General features: G+C 32.8%; 2 protein-coding genes across 4 annotated transcripts; both read right to left on the reverse strand.

Annotated features, from left to right (window-relative positions):
• Window positions 1-2,721: 2,721 nt before the first annotated feature.
• Window positions 2,722-7,886, reverse strand: LOC114714591 (uncharacterized). 3 transcript variants are annotated; one of them, XM_028899334.1, is made up of 14 exons: window positions 7,722-7,886; window positions 7,364-7,429; window positions 7,180-7,282; window positions 6,688-6,833; window positions 6,193-6,294; window positions 5,540-5,611; window positions 5,356-5,447; window positions 5,182-5,263; window positions 5,010-5,102; window positions 4,551-4,615; window positions 4,024-4,036; window positions 3,860-3,940; window positions 3,445-3,553; window positions 2,722-3,354 (listed from the first exon to the last, which is right to left on the reverse strand). In XM_028899334.1, exons 1-14 carry the CDS (start codon window positions 7,746-7,748, stop codon window positions 3,251-3,253), a joined length of 1,155 nt encoding a protein of 384 aa, XP_028755167.1. In that variant the 5' UTR covers window positions 7,749-7,886; the 3' UTR covers window positions 2,722-3,250. The 3 variants fall into 3 exon arrangements, with proteins under 3 accessions (XP_028755167.1, XP_028755166.1, XP_028755165.1); XM_028899333.1 differs by having other exon boundaries at window positions 7,210-7,282; window positions 7,617-7,886; XM_028899332.1 differs by having other exon boundaries at window positions 7,617-7,886.
• Window positions 7,887-10,176: 2,290 nt separating this feature from the next.
• LOC114714592 (uncharacterized) lies at window positions 10,177-13,412 on the reverse strand. Its single transcript, XM_028899335.1, has 3 exons — window positions 12,619-13,412; window positions 11,064-11,174; window positions 10,177-10,763 (listed from the first exon to the last, which is right to left on the reverse strand). The coding sequence occupies exons 1-3, from the start codon at window positions 13,321-13,323 to the stop codon at window positions 10,608-10,610; spliced, it is 972 nt and encodes a 323-aa protein (XP_028755168.1). The 5' UTR covers window positions 13,324-13,412; the 3' UTR covers window positions 10,177-10,607.
• Window positions 13,413-14,627: the final 1,215 nt, after the last annotated feature.

Here is a 14,627-nt window from a genome sequence, read left to right on the forward strand (position 1 = left end):
TTCAAAGAATTTGTTTGTATTTGATTCTCTTGGGTGTGACGTTGTTAGAATTTTCCCAGCATTATTTAAGATTATAGGCATGATTTCTTGACTTGTTTAAATTTTTTAGAAATAATTTTATCATATATGTGAAAGAAGTTTTGTCTCAATTTAGATAAAAATACTTTTCAAACACCCAGTAAAACTTGGAAATTTTTTACTTATAAATAAGTTTTTTTTTTTTACCAGCAAATAAGTTTTCTTATTATCACTAGATTCTAATAATGTCATTGATGAAAATCAGTTAACTATTTTTGACATCTGTGCATATTACGTGCCCCTTTGACAGAAGTTGAGAGATGAGAATGCCCAAACAAACACCACATCATTTGCATACGACGCCTTGTAAGGTCTGAGAATCCGAAGAGCCGCCGGCCTAGGACCCATTTGCCCTTGGTGGCAGTTTAGATTTACTTTGACTGAACTAATTTACGTATAACCTGATCAAAAATATCTCAATTAAAACAGAGCTTATATTTGTAAAATAATTCAGGAATAATACAAATTTTGATCCCTCAAGTTTATCTTCCTTTTGATTTCACTCTCTCAAATTTCAAATTATAAGTTTTAGTTCTTTAAATTTCTTTTTATTTATAATATTAGTCTTTATAATTTAATAAAAGCTTAGAATATTTTGTTTTTTTTAGGAACCAAAACTTATAGTTTAAAATTTAAAAGACCAAAATCAAAATGAAAACAAACTTGAAAGACAAAAGATTATATTAACCTAATAATTCAATTTCTAGAATCAGTGGATACTCGTATCGAAACACAAATTTGAAAATAGATTTGAATATATTTTCTGGAAAAAATATATTGTTCTAAAAGTGGTTATGTAGGGTGTGATAGTCTGCAATGACTAATGAGGATGCTTGTTGGTTAAATGGAAAACCTCACCCGTAGCCGGATTAATCATAGGGAAAATTTCAGAAAAGTCTTTGGAATATAGAAAATTTTAGATTGGGTCCTGGAATTTCGTAAATGATAGAAAGGGTCACTGATCCAATCTATCATTTGTGAAATTAAAATGAATTGACAATTTTGCCCCTGGTTAAGTAAAAGTGAGTAATTATTCTCTAAACAAATCTATGTAACGCTTATACTGTTCTAATGATTATATGATTAGTTGTAGTTAATAATAAGGTACCTAGCTATGAAAAAGTGAGTAGTTATTCTCTACACGAATTTAGGTAATGCTTACATTGTTCTAGTGATTACAAAATTAGTTGTAGTTAATAACAAAACACCTGACTATGAAAAAGTAAGTAGTTATTTGCTACATGAATTTAAGTAACGCCTAAACCCTTATAGTGATTTCTTAAATCATTATAGTGAATGAATAAAAATAAGGATAAAGTTGTCAGTTCTTCTTAATTTCACAAATGACAGATTGGGTTAGTGACCCTTTCTGTTATTTACGAAATTCCAAGACCCAATCTGGAATTTCCTATGTTTCAAGGACCTTTTTTGGATTTCTCTTAATCATATCACAAAGCAGATGCAAGCCCCCTTGCTTTGACCCCCCCCCAAAAAAAAAAAAAAACAGCCCCATTGCTGCCTACCATCTTATTTAACATTTCATCTCATTCTAATGAGTTAATATAATTTTTTATACTTCGAGTTTGTCCTCAATTTGATTTTGATCTTTCAAGTTTTTTTTTAAAACAAATTAGTTTCAATAATCTAATAAAAATTTAGACTAATAAAACCTATTGTTTAAAATTTGACAAAATCAAAATAAAAACAAATTTACAGACCAAAGATTATATTAACCCTATTCTAATACTCATTTAATTCTAAATATAAGACCCTTATATTAGTGTATAAATGTCTTATGTTTAGAACCGGAAGAGTAGTAAGAACTACTACCTTCATGCCTTAATATAAAAACTAATTTGACACTTAATTTAGTTTTAAATATAAAACTTTAATCAACTTTGTTTTTCATATTTATCTTTTTTTTTCAAAATAATCTTTGTAGTAATTACATATGTTAAATGTTCCATCAAATACTATTTTTAACTAATATACATTATTAACAAAGGTATTCTAAAAAAAAAACAATACCTAATTATTACAAATAACTAACTTAAAAAACCTTCTTAATCTATTCAAATTAGTTAATTAACTCTTATATTAAGAATTGAAAATAATAATTTAAAGATTTGTCTTCATCTTATTATATATAAACTCTCAATTTTCATTGTTTTCCGTATTTATTATTTTTTCCTCAATTATTCTTATAATTAAAATCTTGTATGATCTATAAACATTAAGCCATATTGATAATACTCTAATGTAAATTATTAAAAGGATGAGTACATTGGGCAAATTAGCACACTTTTTTTCATAAATATGAAATAGCTTGTCTAATTTTTTAATCTATGTAAATTGGTTAATTAGCGACAAAGAGCGTATTACTCTTAAATTTAAGATATTAACTTTAAAAGAAATTTAAATTGCTCAAATTTGATTGAACATTTTACCAATGCAGTGAGAAATAGGAAGAAAACAAACTTTGTAATAATAATTCACAGATGTGAACTGGTTAAATCAGATGTTGATAGTTAAAACTTCAATTTTCTAGCGCTCCAATGAACATAATTATTCCCCATATGATTAACATGATTTTTTCCTTTCGGCCGAAACTGGAATTAACATAACTAAAGACAAAATCTTGCATGCAGGAGCTCAAAGTTTATGAATAAAAATCAATTGAGCAATAGACTGAAGACTTTGGATATGAGCAGATCACATTCAATACCCAAATTCTTACCCACACTTTCATTCACAGAGCGTCGCATTTATCAGGTACGCTCTAATTTGGCATCTGTGATAACTGTCCCTGATAAATAAGACTCTGCGAATGAAACTTCAAGTAAATGCTTGAAATTTTGAATATTGACTGAGGCCTTGCAATGCAGACTCAGTCAGAATCCAGAAGTCTCTAGCCTTATAACCTAGTGGCATGTAAGCTCTTTTTGTAAATGAGAGGTTGCGGATTCAATCCTATTTGTAATCTCAGACTTTTAGTACCTACCCCTCTAGCTCAGAACCAAAAAAGAAAGCCGGCTGATGGTTCATATGTTGAAGTAGCACATTCCAGCGAATAGATTCTTGTCATAAAATTTTGTGAGATTTTTCCAGTTTACATTCAGAATTTCTCTGAATGTCCTAGTGTGAGATTTCTTTTAGATTCTACAAGTACATATCAAGAAGGCAAACCAGACAAATTAGACTTCCTATACAGTTCCTCATCTATTATCACCGTTGGTATATTCCACGTGCCATGAGCGTGACCAGATATCATTCCACCTTAAAAGTTCAGTTGCCAATAAATCAAATCGTGGAAGCCTATCGGAGAAGGTCTAATTACAGAAAAGCCTTTGATAAGTAGCAACTTACCTTCCTTCGTAGCTTCTTCACATCTTTTTTGATAGCTCAATGATAGCTGTGGATCCAGCGACTTCAGTAAACCATCATACTTATCTTCAGCCTCACTAATGCACTTAGCCTACAATTCACAATTAGACAAAACATATATCCTAGCTGTCACAAAAATATGGTACGTTTTCAGAAGACCATGGCCTATAAATTTTTCTAGTGAATAGGAGTCAAACCGTCAAGCTGGTCTATAGTGGCAGAAAAAGGGTGTACTAATCCAAAAATTGAAAGTGGAAATTGATTACCCCAACTGTATAACAAATTTCCGTGATTCAATATTTCAGAAACTGCATCGCCTAGTTAACAAATTTGTGTATGCATACTAAAGCAATTCATAAATTAGCAACCATGACGGTATTATGCTTCGCACACTCACCAGCATAGCTGAGGCAGTTGAAGCTCCATATATTCTGACAAACATGCGCAATACATTAAAGTTGTTCTCTAGAACATCATCCTGCACAACTTTCTTTTTGTCAGTTCAGACAGTAGGGTCGAATATGTGAGTGGTAGTCATGAAATCAAGATCAGTGAACTCGCCTCATAGTCATACCTGCACCATTGCCAGGTTAATTTTGTTAATTGAAACTGACAGTGCTAGCATAATTATGAAATATTGGTTGCTTTCTCAAGACATTTGATATTTGAAAAAAATTGGCTGAAAGCCCTTCACCCACTAGATTAGATTGTAGTGGCCATACAGTTTTTATATTTTAAACTCTTTCTTATTACTGTTAATTTGGTAGATGTTTTTGTATTCCTAAAATAATGAGGAAGAATGAAAGCTAAAAGCAACTAAATTGCAATATGACTTGCCACTAAAACAAAAAGGGAAAAAGAAAAAGCAATCAGTGCAGCACAAATTTCAAATCATAATGGTAAAGAGATTACAATGCCTACAACTTGAATTCCTCAGATTTTTTTCCCTAGGGTGGGGGTTGAAGGAAGATAATTTAGTGAAAGAAAAGCGGATACAAAGACAAAAGCAAACTCTATCGCAGATCTGGATGTAAATGCATGTGTGATCAGGGAACGAAGCACAAACAGAAACAAAAGATAGCGCTTACAAATCATCAGCAACTTCCACTAGGAACTCTGAAACTGAAAGAAACTCCATATGCAACTCCTCAACCTTCAAAACAGTTTCAGGAGAACACAATTAATAACCAATAGACTAATATTTCTTCAAAAAATCCCCCAATGCAGAAAATTTTTGTTGCAGACGTTATTTACAATACCATCAGAATAAAATTACCAGATATCAAAGTCCTCACTAAAATATCAAATCCATTTCATTTATTGTATGAAGCATCAGGTATATAAATTACTCTTCTGGTAATCGGGATACCAGAAGAAAACTGTTATAAAACACGATCGGCATTATCTACATCACATGAGAAGCAAAAAGAAACAAAGTGATGGCTGACAGAAGGGCAACAACAAAACTCATACACACAAATGCACAAGTCCAAACAACATAAAATAAGGTAACTATTCAATGGAATATTTTTTGCGGATCAGTTTACCTTCTCTCCCCTTAGCTTGTAGAGAAGAAGATTCATAACTCGATAATCAAAAGATTTTAGATGAATAGCCTTCATCACATCTTCAACAAGTATCTGAGTAGCATATTACTAGTTAGATTTCAAACAGGGACTTGTTTGTTTAAAAGTTGCAAATAGAGTATTGTTTATATACCTCCTCTTTATTTGCTAGCGCATGACAAAGCTTCCTTTCAAGACCCCAATATTCTTCTCCTTGCCTAAGCTCTTCTCTTATTCTTAACTCATCCATAAGAAGAACACAGAAATAATAAGTTCAACCCCTTACTATGCCCCATGGATTGTATGATATAGAAGGCAGAAATCATACCTATGGGTCAAAAGGCCTTTGTGTCCAAGAAGAGTCGCAAGTGGTCCAAATGGATTCTTTGAGATGCAGGAAATCAACAATGGCGTAACTTTCTACATGCAAATAAATTTACAAAAGCTGGTCAAATGGAATTTACTCAAAACATGATTCGAATCACCATTGTGCAAGTCCCAAGTAAGATGACCTCATATTTTCCTCCTGAAACAGACTCTCCATTGGTCGGTGTTTGCAGTAACTTCTCATTCATTCTATCCAGCTGCATCATAATAACCTTAGATTCTCAACGTGCAGATCATACAATTATTATTGGAACAATGCATCACTCATCTGTAAATAGTAAAACAAAAAAACAAAACAAAAAACAAAGAAAAAGGAAAAGCCACACTTTTTTTTTTTTGGGTGACAGCCATCAAGTATCTAATACTAGCCCAACTTATTCAAATTCAAGCATTGTTAGGCTTCAAATTTGGGGTAGCACTTAGCATGTTCTACATCAACAAGACTTTTACCCAAGACCATCAAATCCCTTCTGCTTAACCCATATTGTAAGACAACCACATTTTAATATTAGTTACTTCCAATAAACTCTGTTTTCACTTTTTTCCTTTCCTTCTCTTATTTGGCGTTTGACAATGCCCAGGAAGAAAGAAATACAAGCTGGACAAGAATCAACACTTATCAATATAAAAAGTATGCTTCCTGGAATAACTAAATAAAGCACCTTTATCAATATGCTGCTCACATCACCATTATGTGCCTGGTTGACTGGAACTTATGTGACATATCCGGCATTGATGAATAAATGGATGGCTGAACTTAAACTAATCTAGGATTTACCTGATAAATGTAACTCTCTGTGAATGAAAGTATTGGTAAGTACTTGAATATTGATTGTGGCTTGCAGACATCCAATCCATGAAACATAAAATAGGATCTGCACTGCAATAACAAGGTATTACTATTGATTTTCCTCATTACCAATGAATATACTAATGAAAATTACAGACTCAAGATTTCAGAAAGCCAGAAACCATGTTAAAATAATACTTTTCTGTAAAGAGATCTGTGTCAAAGTTTTCCCTAAAGAAAGCTAGAAAGGAACTTAGAATGCATATATTTGGCATTTTATACATCTACTAATCAATATGGCAATTGACAGCATGAACCGGCTATTTCCCTGAATGATCAAATACACCACTGTTTTCTAATAAGAATAATATGAGTATGCAACTATCTGGGCATTTGCTCAATACGTCAACAAGTAGTAAATCTAAAACATAAAACCATACGGCAGTATTAGCAGAAAGATAATTTTCTGAATACAGTGCTTACAAAATCCTCAAGAGTGGAATTAGCATCTTCCATAGAATCCAGCCCAACCATGGCCAAGTTTTCATCATTATTTCGCAACAAATTATTATATGTCATCTGATCACAACTAAGCCGCAAAGAATTTCCTACAAGATTCTGTTGACCCCCTGAAAAAAACAGCTAAAGTTCAAGAACAAACAAGAAAAATTTATAAGTTCATATCAAAATCAGAAGCAACAAAGCGTATCAAGGAGGAAAATAAAAGAAAAATATGATAAACACGGGAATAAAACTTGTACTTTGTAAACATCAGTCTAAAGGTTCCCAAAATATCAACATGTCAAGGGGAAAGATTTAACCCTAAAATTTTTCCAAAAGATTTATATGCCAACTCACTAATTTTGGGGTAATTTTCTTACCTTTCCCTCCTCTTTAAGAGAAATTAAATATCCAAGAGATGAGTAAGGCTATAGCGGCTTGCAAGAAATTAAATAGTCAAGATACAGCACAGACCTAAAGGAGTGCAATGATTATGGCCTATACTACTATTTTCTTCTTTCATCATGCCACCATGATTAAGCCAATGAGATGTCTCCTCCAAAAGAGTAGATGAGAGCTGCAAAAGGAAGAAAATGTCATCCTGTGACTAATACTAGAAAGAGATATGAAAGCAAAGAAATCAGCATCTGTAACTCACTCTAGGCATAAACTCACAAACCAAGCTGCATTTTTTGTCCATGCCAAGCTTTCCACAAGGTTGAATCTAATTCCCAAACAATTTCCAAGCAAAAAGGACGAAATAGTAAGAACAATGACAAAAATACCACACAAAAACATAATCACAAGCACGTAATAAAGCTTAATATTGTCGACAAAGAAGCATTATTATGATATAATAATTGGGTGAAATGCCATAAGGAACATTGTTTACATATTTAAGGAGTAATTACCAAGAAGAGCATGAGATTAGCGAGGAAGCGATTTGACTGGTGATCCGAGTCAGTTGAGCATTTCACCAAGCCCCGAGACCCCATAAAATCTAGCATACTCTGTACCTGTTCTAGTTTCATTAATTCATCCATTGCAATTGCGACGTGCCTAACTGAGCTTTTCGCCCCACTTCGCCGCTTATGCTCTTCTTCTCATGGATATTCATGGACGCCTCAATTTTTATTTACGAACTAAAGTAGACACTCCATGAACGAGCCGGCCAGCAGCACTTTTTTCCGTTTCTTTTTTTTTTTGGGCATAATTTTAGTTCTGGGTTGAAATTGTGGGCCGTTAACTCAAAGATCATTATCAGCTCAAAAAAAAAAAAACTCAAAGATCATTAATTGTGAAGCCAGAATTAATGTAAGCCTCCTATAATAATAATACTATGAACAGAACTAATCAACTAATCATTTTGTAATTGAAAGATGTACCCAAAAAAACGCTTGTAATTGAAAGTTGTTTAGGTGATATATAATTAAAAAAATATTTTTACACGTGTAATTATTAAGAAGGATATGAATCTCATGATGTATAATTTTTTGGCTAAAGTATACGTCTAATCCATTAATTTTAAAGAGTTTTAATTTGGTCCGTTATCTTAAAAAGTATATTTTTAATCATTTAACTTTAAAATCACTTACAAATCAGGATGACATTAAACTCTTAAATGTTGATAAAATATTTTCAAATACTAATATATTAAATTTAATTTTCAAAATAACCATGATTGTTATAAAAAATCATTATTTAAGGTTAATAATTTTAGGATTAAAGGACTAAACGTATACTTTTTAAAGTTAAGGAATTAAATTAAAACATTGTGTAAAGTTAAAAGAACAAATGTATACTTTGAAAAATATATAAATAACATAAAATTTGATATGGCAAAATAATATATAGAATAAAAGAAGGTTTAAAATTTTATATATTGAATAATATATAATAAAAAATGTATAAATAATATAAAATTTGAAATGTTGGAATATATATATATAAATTTAACTCTCTACAACCAATTTAACTTTTGAAATAAAATGGGAATAAGATAGTTACATTTTTTTCTAATTAGAAAACTGTATTCCATTCAAACAAGGTGATCAATAATATGAAAGTTCATCTCCATAAAATGGGGAGACTTAGGTAAATACTACTCCCTCCGTTCCTTATTATAAGAGACATTTGATACTTATGGCATGTTCTTATATATAAGAGACACTTACAAGTTGTCTCTACTTTTTTGTATTGATTTACTATTTTACCCATATTTATTATCTCAAACTCACACTCTCTCTCCCTCCTACTTCTCTTTCTTTTAATAATTTAATTATTCTCTCTCATGCTCTCTCTCCTCATTAATGAGGGTATTTTTGGAAAAAAATTATACTTTTTACATATTAATTGTTTTTAACTAATTTTAACTGTTTTTTTTATCAATGTACTTCGGTTATTTGTCTCTTACAATAAGAAACGGAGGGAGTATCTCTGATGCTAATTATAAAATATTATTTATAAACAAGATTTTATAATTAAAACCAGAAACAGTGGTTTGGCATAAAGGGAGGAAAAAAAAAGTGTCACTACCGGTCTGATACAATAATAGCTGTCAATTCCTTTACACAACTAACGTAGTATCGTTAGTAATGTGTTAAAGGAGTGCTAAACTTGTCAAATGTAACAAGTACCAGTTTGAAAAGGGAAAAGTTGATTTCAAAAGCAAGTTTATGTTGGATTTTTAGTTTGTCAAAAGTTCGTTTATTAAAATTCTATTTGTCAAAAATGAATGTACTAAATGTGACAAGTCCAAAAGCTGGCTTTTGAAAACTCCACTTGGGGTATCTAGAGTGATAGATAGACATGCCGTAATCCTTTTTTCATGGGTGTGAATTTTAATGATATATTTTAGTTATCTTTACAAGAATCCAAGAACTCCCTTATCTAACCTAGTAGAGGAAAAATAAATCGAAATTAATTTTGTGTGGCTCCACCACGTATCAATCCTCTCAAATAATAGGGCGCTTCACCTATCAAAAAATGACAATAACAAAAGTTATCTTTTTTCAAAACAAAAAAAAACAAAAAGAAATTCTTTAGAATGCAAATATTTAACTTTAAAAAAAAAACTCCAAAACCCTTATAAAGACTTGTTCATTTCAAACATCCATTATTCATAGAAAACAACTACGAGAAGGATGGCTCATTGGCAAGCGCACTTTCTTTCACAAAGCCTGTCTTTGACAATAATGTTTCAGAAGATATTTGGATAAAAACAAAATCATAGTTTTAAAAATATTTTTATAGTATATAAAGTAAATAGATAAAAAAATTTATCTCAATTTTCAAAAAAATATTTTTTAAAAGCATTTCTTGGATAATCCCAACACCCCTTGATCCCCCGCCAGGTGGGGGTGTCCAAATTTTATTAAAGGGTAACAGTGATACTTTATATAATTAGAATTGCATATAAAAATTTGATGCTCCTAAAAAGAGAGTTTGATCCAAAGATCAGGTCACAATCACTTGAGAGCGAAAACGCAAGTGAAAATAGGATTTTATTAATCGGAGTCGATCAATCGCCCAACTATTTGGGTATGAAGTAAATGGATTGGATTATGAGAAAGTTACAAGCTTGAATCAAAGGTATAAGCTCTAGCATAATGGACCATTTACTGACAATTTATGACCTGAAACAGACAGACTTCTGCATATGCATGAGAATGATCCCGTATTAGGTTGTCCTTAAGCAACTTCACTTCGTCAGTAACAGCGTTCCTCAGCAAACTTGAGACACTGAAAAACGAGACTCCTTGATTCCGTGCGGACAGAACTCCAGGAATTTCAATGTGTCATGATCGATGGTTCAGTATACACAGCGTAAAAAGAAGAATGTTGTAACAACAGATTTTCTTCATCGAAATTTCACGATTTTCCTCCTTAATGCAGCCCAAGATTCAAATTTGGTGAAATTCCTTCTTATTTACCTCATCCACGTCTGACTTGGAGGCTTCCGATGTGTTCTGTACCTCCCTAGTTACCCGTTTGCCTTCCCATAGTTTACTGGTCTTCCCAATAGCAAGAATCAGATCAAGTTGTTTTTGTTGTTGTTCCTACATACAACAGTCAGATGCAGTTAAGAGACCAGTCCAATTTGATTGGCATGGCAAGCAACATGATCTGAAAAACATACCGGCTAAGAGCCACTTATGGCTCTAGAGTATGAATTGACGAGTAAGGGAGCAGGTAGGGTATGGTTACTAGATAAACAATAACTTCAAATTCCCATAATATATTTTGCATCCTCAAGGAAAAATAGCATTCAGTCTCAATGATATACAAACAACATGAAACTTAACATGGGGCATGATATTAGCCGTGCTTAAATAACCCATGTAAGAAATTACTATTACCTGCATTGCCAACAAAACCTTTTGAATTTCACCTAGCTCCTTCTCCAAAATGTCTGATCGAGCCACTAGTGCTCTTGTGGCCTCAGAATTCTTCTGAGCCAGAGCTGCAGTCTTCAAGAAACAAATACGTAATTAGTTTTCTAATTTCATAATTTTTTTTATTTATCATATAAACTCGAAGTTCTAAATCACAGTAGGTCATTCAAAATGAGAAAGAGGGCTGCTAAAATGTTACTGTGTATTTGTATTTGAGCAGAAGTGCAATTCTTATCATATATACTTCCATGATAAGCTGATCCCTACATTATCTCATTAACGAACATATACTATGTAGTGACTATTGATGGGATCGGGAGCAATAGATGTTGACCTAACATGATCCTGGATTTTGTTGCCAGCCCGTCTGCTCAGACATGAGATTAAGACAGTCCAATCTTCTTTGAAAAGAAATATTGCTACTCTTAGAATATTGCCACCAAAGTAAAACTATAGTGCCAGATCAAGAGAGTCTCCTTTTGGCGTGACCATGTCTAGAAATCCCAGAGAAATATAACAATAATGCAGCCTTACTTCATAAATTTTGGCAAAACTTCTCAGAAAATTAAACTCAGCACTTCAAATAAAATCCCTATGACATTATTGCTCAGACATGAGATTAAGACAGTCCAACCTCCTTTGGAAAGAACTATTGCTACTCTTAGAATATTGCCACCAGAGTAAAACTATAGTGCCAGATCAAGAGAGTCCCCTTTTGGCGTGACCATGTCTAGAAATCCAACAGAAATATAAGAGTAATGTGGCCTTGTTTCATAAATTTTGCCCAAAACTTCTCAGAAAATCAAACTCAGCACTTCAAATAAAATCCCTATGACATTATTGCACGTTCAAGCATAAAGTAATTAACCATCAACTCCTCTCAGAAGATGACAATAACTCTTCATTTGGTTCTATCTCAATTAAATACCTCTTTAGTTCAAATAACAAATATTCCCATTCTCATATTTTGCCTTCTTGTCATACAAACCAAAAGAAGCCTGACGAGAAGCACACAGAAACGCAACTTTCCAAAAATGTTGTCTACTGTCTTAGTGTCTGAAGTCATATATTAACACCATGCCCAACTATAAAATAAAGAAAACAGCTACTATGATTTGTACGGACTGAAGTAATATATTATGCATTTTGCATCCTACCTGCTTATGAAGTTCACAAGTGTTCTCTATGTTTCGATTAAGCTCCCTCATTTGAAAACACAAAATTATATATATATATATATTCTTGGTGTATGTTATACATTACGCAAGATAATTTTCTTTACCCCCAATAACCTCAAAACTTTATTTTATGAGAAAGTTAATCTCCAGAGTATCGATGGTATCAGCAAAAATTTCTTAGTTTGTACGTTAACCACAGAGCGAAGATCGAAATAATCCCTCTTCCACTCCATCTTATACATATCAAGATACTATTATAAACTAAGCTACAGGGTTCACCATCAATACCCAAAGAAATCTACCAAGGGGTAGAAAAGAAAAGAAAAGAAAGAAGTATTCACCTCGGCTATGGGTTCCTTCAACCCCTTCCGGGTCACCCGAAATCTTATGCCCAACTTCTCCAGCTGTCTTGACAAAACCCTGACAACAGTCACTGAGCTCTTCAAATCCTCCTCCAATTTCTCAATCCGCTCGAGCAAATTAACCTGCAAGCCTTCTTTGCGCGTCTCCCTACAAATTCGCCTCCATTGTCGTCTCCGAATCCACGCTCCCATCACAACCCCACCAACCAACATCAAAACACCCCAAAGAACAACCTTACTCCCTATTGCCACTAAGAACTCCTTCTTGGAGCTTGCCATCACATTGCTAACCGCGAAGCCAACGAATAAAATTGCCGACGAAAGCAGACACAACAATTCAGCCAGAGAAAGAAGAGAGTCCAAATTGAAATCTCCCACAACATCCTTCTGTACAGCACCATCGGATTCATAGGCTCGAAGACGGAAAAGGTCAGCGGAAGTCCTGAAGGAATTGAAATTTTCAGGTTTCAATGACGTGAGCTTCAGAATCCGAAGATGAGCGGGATTGGAGAGATGCTGGCGTAGGGTGATCGAGAGGGATGGGGTTGAGCTTCTAGCGAAGTAAAGATTGGAGAAAGAAAGTATGGAAGGTGAATCTGCGAAGAGGCGTTGAGAAGTGAGTAACATTGTGAAGAGAATCACTGATTCAGAGAGTTGGAGGAAGAAGAAAGCAGAACATATCATGCTAGGTTTACAGCATCTGCGGCCAATTTGGGAGGTTGAAGGCGATGGGTTCGAGGGGTCGCGCGGGTCATATCCACGTTTGCCTGGCCTCGACTTCTCAAATCAGTCGCTTCAGTAAATCATGTTGACCTTCCCTTATTTAAAATAAAAAATAAAAAATTGTTGGTAGAAGCTACCGTTAACCCTTTTTAATTTTTGCTATTAAAATTATAAATTAAGAAATTGCACATAATAATAAATTTTTGACAAAATACTTTATAGAAAAAAGACAGAAAAATGACACTTGAATTTCATAATTTCCAAATGGTCTGCTAAATTTAAAAAAATCCTAATTTGGTCTCATGTTAAAAGAAAAGATCAAATTGCCCTTCATTTTATTTATTGTTTTTAAAATGCCAAAGCCCCCACTGGTCGGCCAGTCGGTCGCGGGAGCTCCCTCTGTGGCAGTCACCGAAGCTCTGACGATTGGTCGACAATTGGTCACCGAAACTCCGACAGTCAGAAACAATTTTTTTGAAAATTTTTACAATTTCAGTATAATGGTTAATAACTTTTGTAAGCTATTAATAACTTCAGTATAGCAGTTAACAACAGGTTTTCTGGAAATTCAACAAGCTCCAGTGGCCAGAAAGAATTTTTTTGAAAATTTTTACAACTTCAATATAACGATTAACAACTTTTGTAATACTATTAACAACTTCAGTATAGCAGTCAACAGATTTTTTGAGAAATTCAACAAAGTCCGATGGCCGGAAACAATTTTTTTGAAAATTTTCACAACTTCAATATAATCGTTAACAGCTTTTGTAATACTATTAACAACTTCAGTATATCAGTTAACAACAGGTTTTTCGGGAAATTCAACAATTGGTCACCGGAATTCTACAGCGGAAGACAATTTTTTTGAAAATTTTTATAATTTTAGTATAACGGTTAACAACTTTTGTAACTCTATTAACAACTTCAGTATAGCAGTTAAAAATAGATTTTTAAATTTTTTAACGACATTACGGAAGTTGTAAAATGCTACTTTTTGAATTTTCTGAAAAACCTGTTATTAACTGCTATATCGAAGTTGTTAATAGAGTTACAAAAGTTGTTAAACGTTATACTGAAATTGTAAAAATTTTCAAAAAAAAAAAGTAATTGTTAAAGTTATAAAAATGTCATTTTTTGAATTTGTAAGAAAACTTGTTGTTAAATGCCATACCGAAGTTGTTAATAGAGTTACGGAACTTATTAACGACATTACTGAAGTTGTAAAAATACTACTTTTTGAATTTTTCAAAATTTGTTGTTAACTA

This window comes from Neltuma alba, unplaced genomic scaffold (genome assembly GCF_004799145.2).
Source record: "Neltuma alba isolate B1F8T4 unplaced genomic scaffold, ASM479914v2 tig00011513_pilon, whole genome shotgun sequence".
Classification (NCBI taxonomy): domain Eukaryota; kingdom Viridiplantae; phylum Streptophyta; class Magnoliopsida; order Fabales; family Fabaceae; genus Neltuma; species Neltuma alba.